We start from the raw sequence: 14815 nt of genomic DNA on the forward strand, positions 1-14815 counted from the left end.
CCCAATCAATAGATTTTCTTGGATCTACTAATAGTTTATATCATAACGTCAAGAAAACATTTTTTGAATTTTTAAGGTCAAAGAAGAAATTTTTGCCAAATTCTCGTTGTCTCTTTGCTAAAAGGCAAAGTCCATAAACTAACTTCAAAACTTGTATTATAGCAAACTGAGGGGCCCAATCAATAGGTTTTCTTGGATCTACTAATAGTTTATATCATAACGTCAAGAAAACGTTTTTTGAATTTTTAAAGTTAAAGAAGCAATTTTTGCCAAATTCTCGTTGTCTCTTTGCTAAAAAGCAAAGTCCATAAACTAACTTTGAAACTTGTATTATAGCAAACTGAGGGGGCCCAATCAATAGGTTTTCTTGGATCTACTAATAGTTTATATCATAGCGTCAAGAAAACGTTTTTTGAATTTTTAAAGTCAAAGATGCAATTTTTGCCAAATTCTCGTTGTCTCTTTGCTAAAAAGCAAAGTCCATAAACTAACTTTAAAACTTGTATTATAGCAAACTGAGGGGGCCCGAACAATAGGTTTTCTAGGATCTACTAATAGTTTATATCATAACGTCAAGAAAACATTTTTTGAATTTTTAAGGTCAAAAAAGCAATTTTTGCCAAATTCTCGTTGTCTCTTTGCTAAAAGGCAAAGTCCATAAACTAACTTTAAAACTTGTATTATAACAAACTGAGGGAGCCCAATCAATAGGTTTTCTTGGATCTTCTAATAGTTTATATCATAACGTCAAGAAAACTTTTTTTTGAATTTTTAAAGTCAAAGATGAAATTTTGCTAATTTCAAGTTGCTTCTTTTCTAAAATGTTAAATTGATAAACTAACTTTAAATCTCAAATTATAGCAAACTGAGGGGGCCCAATCAATAGATTTTCTTGGATCTACTAATAGTTTATATCATAACGTCAAGAAAACATTTTTTGAATTTTTAAGGTCAAAGAAGAAATTTTTGCCAAATTCTCGTTGTCTCTTTGCTAAAAGGCAAAGTCCATAAACTAACTTCAAAACTTGTATTATAGCAAACTGAGGGGCCCAATCAATAGGTTTTCTTGGATCTACTAATAGTTTATATCATAACGTCAAGAAAACGTTTTTTGAATTTTTAAAGTTAAAGAAGCAATTTTTGCCAAATTCTCGTTGTCTCTTTGCTAAAAAGCAAAGTCCATAAACTAACTTTGAAACTTGTATTATAGCAAACTGAGGGGGCCCAATCAATAGGTTTTCTTGGATCTACTAATAGTTTATATCATAGCGTCAAGAAAACGTTTTTTGAATTTTTAAAGTCAAAGATGCAATTTTTGCCAAATTCTCGTTGTCTCTTTGCTAAAAAGCAAAGTCCATAAACTAACTTTAAAACTTGTATTATAGCAAACTGAGGGGGCCCGAACAATAGGTTTTCTAGGATCTACTAATAGTTTATATCATAACGTCAAGAAAACATTTTTTGAATTTTTAAGGTCAAAAAAGCAATTTTTGCCAAATTCTCGTTGTCTCTTTGCTAAAAGGCAAAGTCCATAAACTAACTTTAAAACTTGTATTATAACAAACTGAGGGAGCCCAATCAATAGGTTTTCTGAGATCTACTAATAGTTTATATCATAACGTCAAGAAAACGTTTTTTGAATTTTTAAAGTCAAAGATGAAATTTTGCTAAATTCAAGTTGCTTCTTTTCTAAAATGTTAAATTGATAAACTAACTTTAAATCTCAAATTATAGCAAACTGAGGGGGCCCAATCAATAGGTTTTCTTAGATCTACTAATAGTTTATATCATAACGTCAAGAAAACGTTTTTTGAATTTTTAAAGTCAAAGATGCAATTTTTGCCAAATTCTAGTTGTCGCTTTGCTAAAAGGCAAAGTCCATAAACTAACTTTAAAACTTGTATTATAACAAACTGAGGGAGCCCAATCAATAGGTTTTCTTAGATCTACTAATAGTTTATATCATAACGTCAAGAAAACGTTTTTTGAATTTTTAAAGTCAAAGATGCAATTTTTGCCAAATTCTAGTTGTCGCTTTGCTAAAAAGCAAAGTCCATAAACTAACTTTAAAACTTGTATTATAGCAAACTGAGGGGGCCCGAACAATAGGTTTTCTAGGATCTACTAATAGTTTATATCATAACGTCAAGAAAACGTTTTTTGAATTTTTAAAGTCAAAGAAGCAATTTTTGCCAAATTCTCGTTGTCTCTTTGCTAAAAAGCAAAGTCCATAAACTAACTTTAAAACTTGTATTATAGCAAACTGAGGGGGCCCAATCAATAGGTTTTCTTGGATTTATTAAAAATTTTCCATTAAAATGTTGGGATAACGTTTTTTGATTTTTGACCCTCAAAAAAGCACTTTAGCGACTTTTTCGTTTTTTGTGCAAAAATTTTACATAAACAACTAGACTTTAAAAAAGTCAATATAAGGTCCAACTGAGGTGTTCTATTCAACTACTAATTTTACTGTTATGTAGATTTTTTGCGACAAATTCAGAAAAATGTTTTTGAATTTTTCTGATCCAAAAAAAGCTATATCATTTTTTCGTACAATCTATGTGTTTTTTTTGCTGCTAAATGCTGACATGTGGTTTTTCATGGCTATTTCTTTCATAAAGCATCGACAAAAGCTCGCTGGGGGGGCAATTTTCATGTTTTTGAGATTTTTGTTGCAAAAAAAATTCAAGTTTTTTTTGGATACGTCTAACCGGGAAAGGGACTTCTGAGGTGACGTCTGGGATCTCGGGCTATCATCTCTTGGCGACGGCTGCAACCAAAAAAAAGTCAGGCCTTCTTGATTGGGTGACGTCTGGAACCCTTGAAAAAAAAAATCTCCTCGTCTTTGGTGACGTCTGAGACCAAAAAATCGTCTTGGGGGGGGCTTCTCTTGATGCTGATTGTCTTAATTGTTGATGAAGGGCCCCTTTTGTTCGGCTCCTTTTGTTCGGACACCTTTTGTTCGGACACTTTTGTTCGGCGGCCCCTTTTGTTCGGACACTTGGTACGGTTTCTTTGTCTTTGGTTGGTTGGGGGGGGGTGATGTTACCCTCTTTGCTTAAAAAAAAAATCCGTTTCAGAAGGTGGACTATGTTTCTTAATCACGGAGGTAGGTCTCCATTTTATGTAGTGAAACAAATATTCTAGACTTTTGGTTGCTCATATTTGGTTGCGACTTCTTGTCAGATGTTTTGGGAAAAAGTAACTCTCAGGTTTTTGGCGGTATTTTAATCATCAGCAAATGTCATGCTTTTCTTGAGGTCCCAAGGTCATTGGGAACACCTGTCATCTGAATAAATGATACCAAAATCTTTATGCTCATAATTTTATTACTTACTATTAGCAAAATAAACAAAATTTGAGCGAAACGTGCTCAAAATGCATTGAAATGCAATAGGACTGAAGATTGTATCGTACTTGTAAAAAATTTAGATGAAACTTTACTATATCAAAAAGTATGCGAATATTTACAAAAGTTTAGACCACGATAATCTACGGATGGGCATCCAATTGATACCACTTATGGACCGGCCAAAACTGACTGAACAAAAAACCCAGTGAAGCCTATAGTTCCTAAATGGTATCGGAACAATAATCTCAGCTGAAAAATTATTGCTTGAGGCAAATTGATGCAAAAGATATTCCTAAGTTGAAAAAAATTGTCTTCTATTGCGACCTACTAAAATATGCTGCGCAATTAGGATAATACAGCAACAGGAATACTGCCGTTTTTGACGGAGTGTGCATTCGTAAAAGCATTGTTTAGAGTCTGGCAGTGGCGATGATGGTTGCAACAGTGGCATGAAGGGCCATGCAGTGTACACCTCTTCCTGGACTGACCCTGTCTCAGATGTGCACAGTCAACAGCATTTCTACTGCCAGGCACATCATGGATTCCTCAAGGCCGATCAGGCATGGCAAGCAAATTTACTTTCAATTGATGCCAAATAAAATTTGCAGCTTTTATTTGGGCTCTGTTGGTATTTTCAGGGCTCAAAGAGGAGTATTGGCTTTCTGCTAGTTTTTACGAACCAAAGATTACTATTGGTTTGCTATCGGTTTTTCAAAGAGGAGTTATGCTGATTAATTGCTCTCGAACGAAGTTTGAAGCAATTATTGTAAACATGTATGTTCTATTTAATTCAAAATTTTTGCTTGACCGTTTATGCGTTTTTGTTCTAGAACATTCTTCGATTTCTGAAGTGACTTTTTTACACTTTAGCTCTTCATTTTTGAGTGATCTTGCTGTCGTTTTGCGATAGTTTCTTGGTAAAAGCGGTTGTAAGCTTAAGGAAATCAAAGTAATTGTAGCTGAGTTGTTAAGATGCTGGGATCGATCCCCTGTGGGGTCATTTTTTGCACCCATAAAACATTTCTTAGCTACACCCCATCTAAATTAAATTACCCCCGTCTGTCGTTCGAGAGGAATTCATCCGACGTTAGTCGGTTTTTGATCTTAGATTTCTAATATGTGGAGTGTCAGTGAAACAGAAAAAAGTCAATGACACGCTATCAATCTACCAAGTAAAGTCAAGAGAAGAAAAAAAACTCGATTTTTGAAGAGAGCAGGAAAAATGTAAGTGAAGAAAACGTTCGTGTTGCGTTTTTTCAAAATTATTTTCTAGTTAATAGCCGCGAAGCGATAGCGGCTATTATTGGGGACATGGTGGGGTTTTTTTAATTCGTCGTCTCCATCGATGAGTCTTGCGACCTGACTTCCTGGAACTGACTTTTTCGATTTCAGTGATTTCTACTGCTTTGCTGTTAAAATTTGCGTGCGTGAAGTCATTTGTTCTGCTTTTAGGTCAATTGCGTGACTTACCTCACTCAAAAAATGACTTCTGAACTCGCTTAGTGAACTTTTAATTTTATGAACATTTACTAATTAAAGGTCAATAGTGTACATCTAAGTAGTGCCAAACGTATATGACCTAATTCTTGGTTATTAGAGTCTTGAGTTTTTGGTTTCGAATATTAATTTTGAAAAAGCTCCATTAGGGCTTTTTCATTATAGAGCGTATGTGTCTCGTAAGATTGAAAGTCCGAATCTAATCAAATAGTCTAGTGGTCTATTAAAGGACTGGTGGTCAATCTGTTTATCTTATTTCTTTAGTTGTTTTATTTCATGGAAGGCCACAATTGTCTATCGCGGCTATTTTCTGGCAATCTGCCGGCTATGTTTTGAATTCCAAAGTTTTTGGCCCAGATATTTTCACTTTTTTCGCAATTAGAAGTAATTTTGGGACCAGATCACTTTTGACCATTTTAAGCCTTTATTTGACTTTATGATGCATTTTTTGTTTACCATTGCAGGCTTTTTTGCGGTTTTCTCGACATTCGATTTTTTACAGGTTGAGGTGTATTTTGGTAGCAGTTGTTCTTTTTAGCTGTTTTGCTGACATTTGTTTTCATCGATATCAGTTTTTAGTTGTTTGTGTTTTTATAAGAATGATTAAACTCCGTCATTTATAACCGTTTTGTGTATTCCAGATGATATTTTTGGTAATAAGCTAAATATAGTGTTTTTTTTGGTTTCAGCTCTTTGCCTTTCTGGTTTTATTGCTGTTGGTTAGTATGGCCTTTGTTTTATGGGTAATCACGGATCAATCAAAAATATATGCACAAGTGTTCGCGAACAATCGTTCAGAAAAGTTTTCGAGCAAATTTTTCACTGATTTGATTCTCGTTGTTTTTCATTTCCTATTGCTTTTTATTCGGTTTTTTGGCTATGAATGTTTTTACTTGCTCTCAAACGAAGTTTGTAGCAATTGTTATTGCTGTGTTCTTTTTATGCGATTTATCGATTGACCGATTTTTGTCTGATCCGTCTGATTTTTTTCCTCAAAAATGGAATAAACAGGTAACGCCCGGAGGGTATTAAGTCCACTAGGAGCCTTAAACCTTACTAGTCTCTAAGAATGCAATTCTATTTTGCGGAAATAAATTGATGGTGTGTAGGGCGGCTCTTAATATTAAAAGTTTGACCCTTCAGTCCCCCGTTCTCACCCCCCATGCTAGCATCTCTAAGTTCCAGCCGGGTGATACGGACGCGAACTGCTCGCCCGGTCGTTTGAAAGAAATTGCCGGACGTTAGTCGGTTAAATTTAATTGTTTTGGCTTCCACAAATAATCATTTTAAACTAAAATCGTATTTTTTTCTTTTCCACGTTTCTTTGTTAAGAAGCTTTGTTTCGTGTTTGGAGTCCTCGGGCTATTTTTTCATCTACAGTCTATCTGTGCATTGGGTGAACTGGATTTTGACTTTTTGATCATTGACTTCATTTCGAGAATGTTGAGCTTTAAAACTTGGGGACGTTTAGTTTGCTGATAGTTTCTAATTTTTTGATTAGAGATTGAAAATTCTCCGGATTTTAGTTTCCCGTTTTTTTTAAAAAAAAAATCGCTGTACCTTTTTTTGCTTTAAAGAAGTCACGATTATCACCTTTGACGGATGACTTATATCACTAACTGTTTCCACTGTATGAAATTTAGGATTGATTCAGCAGCAGCTTACGCCCTGTAGCTTACGCCCTTTCATGATCTACTTAGTTTATTAAGTTGTAGGCTGCTAAAGGAAAACAGCATTCATTTTAGTTTTACTATCTAAAAATAGACTTGTTTTGCACGTCTGATTTTTTTTTCAATTTTGAGGCTGATTTCTCCATATTTATCAACTGCAAGGAAATTGCAGTTCACATTGGAAAATTCTTTTGACACTTCGAAAAATTTTAGGCTCATAGTTTTTCTTATGTTCGTGATTGCTGCAATAGAAACATCGGTCATGGGTTAATGAGGGCGATTAACCGACAATCGGCCGGCTATGTTTATATTTCAATGTGTTTTGCAACCTCGAGTAGAGTTGACCACTGACAGTCTTCCTCCCTACGTCACCTACTCCTATGCATCTAGTCAACTGCCCCTGACCCATTTATCTACCCATAGCCACCTCGAGTTTCTAACTCCTCGTGCCCCAGCCCCATCTTTCTACAATTTCTACGTTTGAGAGATTTACTACTAGTGTGTACGTGTGTGTGGTCCACCTAAACTGCTAGGGTGTTGTCAATAGCTCGTTCCATGGTGTAAAGTACCATTTTTGTAGTATTGTACCAAAATCGGCCCTTAAACCCCCATACCTCTGTTGTCTTTGTTTGATTGTCTATCCTCGTCCCTCGCTGTATAGGCGCACAGAGGCTACTATGTGAGTACAGACCAAGATGGATACAAGTCAGTGAATCCCCTGTACATGAAGTATACCACAGATGCAGAGGGATACTACAATGGACAGTCAGGCTATGGCTATCAGAGCTTCGAGAAATTTGTACTCGCCGCACATCAGGTTACCCCCCCCCCCCTCATGGATGCTTTTGTTCCTCTCAAACTTGACTGAATAAAGCAATGCACTATGCATGCTTTACAAGTACTAGTAAGCAATCGCTATTAATATATGAATGTTAGACAGAGGGATGTCAAAAACTAACTGCAGATAACCAGAATCTATTTTGGGGAAAAGTAACACAGTTCCGAAAGTAAATAGTTCCATCGGCACGGCCAGACCGCATTTGATTTCGGTTAGCATTTATCTACATAATTACGTCGCATTATAAGCATATGTAGTCGCAGCTCAAATTATTATTTTTTGTACGATCTGCAATGAGGGGCTCTACGAAAGCTCTTTGAATTGCATCGGTCATCGGCCGATATCTGCTCCTCTGTGAGCTTTCCCACCTATTTAGTATTTCGAGTGGTAATCAACGTTGATTATTTCGATTGGCTTAAATCTTGATAACTAGTTTCTGGTTGTTTCAAGAGATTGTTCAAAAAAGATTGTTTCAGGTGAACGAAGGAACGAAACTAGCCTCTGACTACAACAATCTCCTACCGAGTGCAGTCAGCACATTGCAAGTGACTGCAATCCTGCACGCGGGTAGAATCAGTTTAGACTCTCAGAATAGTACTGTCAGAATTAATTATACTGAACAAGAAAACTTGTTCAAGCCAACTTCATTGACTGTTTTGTCCAATTAATGCGTATATCGTTCTATTTAGTGAGTGATTGTGGTATTCTGATATTTATAATCCTGTTAATATTAAAAATTGTTTTTTACCCAATATTGAAACGTATCTGGGTATAAGTTTTGGAATCCGAAAAATTTAAAGCCGGCAAAATCAACGAATTAAGTTTTGTTTTATCCCGACTGTAATATATCATCTATCACTATTAGCCAAGTCATTTAATCAAGTGGCTATTTTTTAGGAGACAGCTTTTTTTAAAGGCCAAAGGATTTTAATTGAATTGTCTTTAGTTTGCTTGATCTATTGAGCTCGTCACAATTCAGAAACCATGAACCGATAAAAAAAACAGGGACGTCGAGATGGGTAAGGCCCTACTTTCAACAATTGGACTTGTGCGTACCAATGGGGAATTTCAAGGTGTAAAGGATAATTGATAGGTCTTTCATCATAAATTTGTTTTCGAATTATTAATAACCACCGTCAGCTTCTCAAACGGCCATTATTTAGGCGCTCTCCTTTTTACAATTCAAAGAATTTGAATTGTATTCGGGCGCTGTCTTTTTTAATAGCCGCACAGCGATAGCTGGGGCTATTATTGGCCTTCTCTTGGTTTTTACAATTCAAAGAATTTGAATTGTATTGGGGCGCTGTCTTTTTACGACTCGAAGAGGAGTATTGGAGAAGTCCTTTTTTTTTAAATCAATTTTATTGGAGTGATTTTTGAAGCGGGAAATGAAACGCGTGAAAAAATTTGGAGTGATTTTGGTGCTGAACAAAAGTGAAGAGCGGAGCGAAAAGAGTGGTGTTTGTTCATACAGCTGTTTTTAAGAGAGCGAGAAATTGATGTTTGAAAAAATTTTCTCTAAGCGAGCGAAATTTTTTTGTTCACGTGCGGCATTTTAAAGCAGTTTTTCTTCATTTATTTTGGTTAAGAGGTTTGGTTATGATTTTGTTTTAATTTTACGCTGGTTTCAGTAGTGGTTTGAAGGTTTCTGGAAATTCATATGAATTTTATGATAATTCGGATGTTTTTAATGTATTTTGTTGATTTTCGGGCCAATTTTTGCGTTTTTTGACGATTATTTTGTTTTACTGGCTCAAATGGGTATTGAAGAAACCCCTTCTATTTGGGCATTATTATGATGACAATTGGTTAGAGTTTTGTGGGCAAGAATCATTTTTTTGTTGAGAAATATGACAAAAAAATGGCGAAAATTGGAACTATTTTTCTTAATTTTTTGCAGTTTTTAGTTTTTTTCTGTTTTTAGCTAAGTTTCATTGCCTATTATGACTTGCCTATTGTTTTGCGAGCATCTGGATACCCTATTGGCTGAAGGGAATTTTTCTTTGGATTTATATGTTTTTGAAATATTATAAAATTTAGTAACTTTTTCTAGTTCTTCAGTGGAAGTTGTTTTTTAAGAGCTTTTTTTCATAATTTTAGCCGAAAGTATTTTTTCAAAACTCACATAAGTGGTTTTTGTAAGTATTAGTTGTTTTGATGAAGTTATTTTGGCAGAGATAGTTTTTTCGGGATCTCAATTTATAACAAAATTTGATCAGATTTTTTATCATATTTTAACAGATTTGATTTTTTGTTTTTACTTTTTTGTTTCATGACTTTGTTTCAGATAAGCATAAATTAGTGAAGGCACGTTTTGTTTGATGAGTAGTTGGATGGCGTTTAAATGGATTTTCACTTCGAGTCGTTTCCGGAATTCTTCCGGCTATGTTTTTTTTTAAGATCTGTTCACACATTTTCATGATTTTTGAAGTCAAATTGGAGTAGTGATTTTGGTCACGCCGAAACAGGAAATGGAGCGAAAAAGCGAGCGGTTTTGCGGCGTGAAATTTTTTCGCTCTAATTTTAAAGTAGAGTGAGAATAGGGTGTTTGAACAAAAATTCGCTTTATCGGTAGTGATTTTTTGTTCACATGCGGCAATTTCACTTTGATTTTCACTGTTTTTTCGATTTTTTGGATAGGATTTTTTTCTAAATGATTTTTCAAATCCATTTATAGTCCGTTCTAGGTCTAATTTTTTGAACTAAATTTCCATTTCTCGCTAATGGTTTTTTTGTTCACATGCGGCATTTTTACTTTGATTTTCTGTTTTTTTAGTTTTTTTATCTGATTTTTTTAGAAATGGTTTTCCCAATTCATGCTTAGTCGGTTCTAGGTCTAGTTTTTTGTTTAGTCAATGAAAATTCTTTGAATTGTACGTCAGGACTTGTCCTGCTATGTTTTTTTATTTCGTCGTCATGATTTTTGTTACGACCATATGACGTCACAGCCACTTTTTGTTCATTCGTTCATGCAATTTTAACTGAATTGCATGTGTGACGTCATTTTTCGCTCTTAGTGGAGCGAGTTTTTTTGTTCAGGCGTGTTATTAAAATTTTTGGTCACACTTTACTTACTCACTCTCAAAAATGACTTCCTCACTTTGAAATTGACTTTTATTTACTTTAATTCAAAGAGATAAGGTCAAATGGGTGTGTGTCACTCCAAAGGAAGGTTATTTGAGATCAGCTAATAGAGGCAGCAATAACTTCATACAGATTTTTAATCAAAATATAACATATCAGCCTTCAATGAAAAGACGAATTTTTTGGTCTGTCTTTTTTACTGTTTTTTTAGACTGCCGATCTACGAATCTATTGCGGCTATTTTCTGGCAATCTGCCAGCTATGTTTAAGATCTGTTCACTCATTGTCATGATTTTTGAAGTCAAATTGGAGTTTGGTCAGGCCGAAACAGGAAGTGGCGCGCAAAAGCGAGTGGTTTTGCGGCGTGAAAACGGTGTTTGAAAAATTCGCTTTCTCGCTAGTGGTTTTTTGTTCACGTGCGGCAATTTCACTTTTATTTTAACTGTTTTTTAATTTTTTGGATGGATATTTTCTAACTGGTTTTCCCAATTCATTCATAGTTCTTTCTGGGCCTAGTTTTTTTAAATCAAATTTCTATTTCTCGCTTGTGGTTTTCTGTTCACACGCGGCATTTCAAAAATAATTTGCTGTTTTTTACTTGATTTTTTTTAGAAATGGTTTTCCAATTCACGCATAGTCCGTTTTAGGTCTAGTTTTTTCTTAAGTCATTGAAACTTCTTTGAATTGAACGTCAGGACTTGTCCTGCTGTTTTTTTAATTCGCTTTACTTTTTGGTCACGTTTTTCGTTTCACATAAGTCATGATATTCACGTTTGACTTGTGACTTACTTCACTCGCTGTTTCAACTGAGTGGATTTTAAATTTTTTCATGAATTGAATTTCGCAATATAGTGAATACAGTCAAAGTCAAAAGAGCAAAATCAAAATAGGGGATAAACCGATAAAACTCGGTCATTAAGTCATTGAGAATTAGGTTATCAAAGTTCATAAGAGTGTTTGCTAGCTGATATCGGTATTAAGTTTATTAGCTTTCAGTTCAGAAGCTGAATTACTTACTATTTTAGAATCTAACTGAAACTGCACGCCAAATTTGAACACTTTTTGACACTGAAAAAGAAAACAAAAATCAGTCATTTTGTCTGCTTTTTATCTTTTTCTGTTTCAATCCCGATGTGCATCAAACGCATCAACGGCGGCTATTTTCCAGCAATCTGACGGCTATGTTGTCATATTCGTCCTTTAGGCGTTTGGAGATTAAAAAGCTGCACTGTTTTAGTGCGTCTATTACCTATTTTTCTTGATATTTTTGTTAACTTCATTTCGAAGTTTACTGTAGCTTTTAGATTATTAACCAGTTAGCCCATAAAGTGTCCACATGCAGATTCTCACTCTCGACATGCCACCTACAGTTTTTTTATATTCCAAGATCTTAAATGTATCGGGGAGCTGACTACAAGTGGAGTAAAATGAATTGATTCTGTAATCTAAGTTTTGCTAATCTGTTTTTAAAACAAAATATGAACGTGTTGGAAACGCGTAGCCGTTGTACGGAAAGTAATCCATTTAGGTCGAGTATGACGGTTTTTTATCTGTGTTTTTTTTGAAGTCTTTACTTTTTGCAGGCATTCTTAAATTGCACAATTGTCCTCTCATTAATCAGCATTAGGAAACAGACCTCAAAAAGAACAAAAAATACAGACAAAAAGAAAAAATCGCCAAATTTTTACAACCATTACCTCAAAAAAATACAAATAAGGGGATAAGCAAAAAACAATATACAGGTTAATTAATGCTTCTTCAAGTCGGTATTAAAGCTTTTTTAATTGTACTAAGTAACTAGAAACTAAAAGTGAAAACATATACATATAGTAAAACTTAAAAAAAACCGACATTGAAATCATAATCTTGAAGAGCTATCGCTGTTTATCGATCAATTCTATATCATCAATGTGCCATTGGAACACGCCTGTCAGCTTTAAATTCACTCAAAAAAATCAAGAGAAAATAGTGAAAACAGCCGTCAAACTACGGCAGAAAGAAGTACCTAAAGTTCGAGAAGTTCGTCAGTCAAAAATTTCCCTTCAATTGCTAAGCAGTTTGAAAGAAGTTTAAGCAAAGAAATGACAACTCACGCATTAAGCAAACAACTGGTTTAAATTGATTTTATCTTCAAATAATAGCTTCAAATTATCGTAGTATCATCAGAGAAAAAGATGAATCTCCAAAGGAGTCTCAGTCGTTTGTTTTGAAAACTAAAATGAGGCAAAATCCAGTAGAATTTTTACATGGTCCTTGAAATGGCTGACTACTCCTGAGGTAAAGAAAGCATTTTTGGACGATGAGATGGAATATTCAAATTTAACAAGCATTCTTTTGTCTGAACGTCTATTTGTAAACTCAAAACTCTTAAACCTTATTGTGTATTAAAGTCTTTATTACCAAAAAGTTTACATAAATAGCGCCATGCTAAAGTTCAAGTCAGATAGGTCTTCAGTTTTTTTCCTATTTTTAATAGCATTGTAAGTTTGCTTATTATTCCAAGTCAGCCAGACAACCACCTTTACAATATGTATATATTCAATCGTTTTGTGTGAACGTGTCGAATGACCTTTTTAATCACTCGCGTACCCTCTCTTCAAAATACTGCCGTACGATGATATAGTTTGTGAGACAAGAGAAAAGCGTCACTTTGCTATCTTTTTGTTCCGACCATATGACGTCACAGCCACTTTTTGTTCATTCGTTCATGCAATTTTAACTGAATTGCATGTGTGACGTCATTTTTCGCTCTTAGTGGAGCGAGTTTTTTTGTTCAGGCGTGTGATTAAATTTTTGGTCACACTTGACTTACTCACTTTGAAATTGACTTTTATTTACTTTAATTCAAAGAGATAAGGTCAAATGGGTGTGTGTCACTCTAAAGGAAGGTTATTTGAGATCAGCTAGTAGAGGCAGCAATAACTTCATACAGTTTTTTAATCAAAATATAACATATCAGCCTTCAATGAAAAGACGAATTTTTTTGGTCTGTCTTTTTTACTGTTTTTTTAGACTGCCGATCTACGAATCCCGAAACAGGAAGTGGCGCGCAAAAGCGAGTGGTTTTGCGGCGTGAAAACGGTGTTTGAAAAATTCGCTTTCTCGCTAGTTGTTTTTTGTTCACGTGCGGCAATTTCAGTTTGATTTTTACTGTTTTTTAATTTTTTGGATGGATATTTTCTAACTGGTTTTCCCAATTCATTCATAGTTCTTTCTGGGCCTAGTTTTTTTAAATCAAATTTCTATTTCTCGCTTGTGGTTTTCTGTTCACATGCGGCATTTCAAAAATAATTTTCTGTTTTTTACTTGATTTTTTTTAGAAATGGTTTTCCAATTCACGCATAGTCCGTTTTAGGTCTAGTTTTTTCTTAAGTCATTGAAACTTCTTTGAATTGAACGTCAGGACTTGTCCTGCTGTTTTTTTTAATTCGCTTTACTTTTTGGTCACGTTTTTCGTTTTACATAAGTCATGATATTCACGTTTGACTTCTGACTTACTTCACTCGCTGTTTCAACTGAGTGGATTTTAAATTCTTTCATGAATTGAATTTCGCAATATAGTGAATACAGTCAAAGTCAAAAGAGCAAAATCAAAATAGGGGATAAACCGATAAAACTCGGTCATTAAGTCATTGAGAATTAGGTTATCAAAGTTCATTAGAGTGTTTGCTAGCTGATATCGGTATTAAGTTTATTAGCTTTCAGTTTAGAAGCTGAATTGCTTACTGTTTTAGAATCTAACTGAAACTGCACGCCAAATTAGAACACTTTTTGACACTGAAAAAGAAAACAAAAATCAGTCATTTTGTCTGCTTTTTTTCTTTTTCTGTTTCAATCCCGATGTGCATCAAACGCATCAACGGCGGCTATTTTCCAGCAATCTGACGGCTATGTTGTCATATTCGTCCTTTAGGCGTTTGGAGATTAAAAAGCTGCACTGTTTTAGTGCGTCTATTGCCTATTTTTCTTGATATTTTTGTTAACTTCATTTCGAAGTTTACTGTAGCTTTTAGATTGGTAACCAGTTAGCCCATAAAGTGTCCACATGCAGATTCTAACTCTCGACATGCCATCTACAGTTTTTTAAATTCTAAGATCTTAAATGTATCGGGGAGCTGACTACAAGTGGAGTAAATTGAATTGATTCTGTAATCTAAGTTTTGCTAATCTGTTTTTAAAGCAAATTATGAACGTGTTGGAAACTCGTAGCCGTTGTACGGAAAGTAATCCATTTATCTGTCGAGTATGACGGTTTTTTATCTGTTTTTTTTTTGAAGTCTTTACTTTTTGCAGGCGTTCTTAAATTGCACAATTGTCCTCTCATTAATCAGCATTAGGATACAGACCTCAAAAAGAACAAAAAATACAGACAAA

The 14815-nt window shown here is 34.6% G+C and overlaps 1 protein-coding gene across 1 annotated transcript in view; it reads left to right on the forward strand.

Moving 5' to 3' along the window:
* LOC142345402 (uncharacterized) overlaps positions 1 to 8195 on the forward strand; it is a 51229-nt gene extending 43034 nt beyond the window's left edge. The window contains exons 7-9 of the mRNA XM_075397449.1: positions 3767 to 3912; positions 7181 to 7336; positions 7834 to 8195. Coding sequence (XP_075253564.1) covers positions 3767 to 3912; positions 7181 to 7336; positions 7834 to 8025 — 494 coding nt within the window. The 3' untranslated portion in view covers positions 8026 to 8195. The remainder of the gene's footprint in view (positions 1 to 3766; positions 3913 to 7180; positions 7337 to 7833) is intronic.
* The last annotated feature ends 6620 nt before the right edge of the window (positions 8196 to 14815 follow it).

Source organism: Convolutriloba macropyga, chromosome 9 (assembly GCF_964194025.1).
Source record: "Convolutriloba macropyga chromosome 9, txConMacr16.3, whole genome shotgun sequence".
Taxonomy (NCBI): Eukaryota; Metazoa; Xenacoelomorpha; order Acoela; family Convolutidae; genus Convolutriloba; species Convolutriloba macropyga.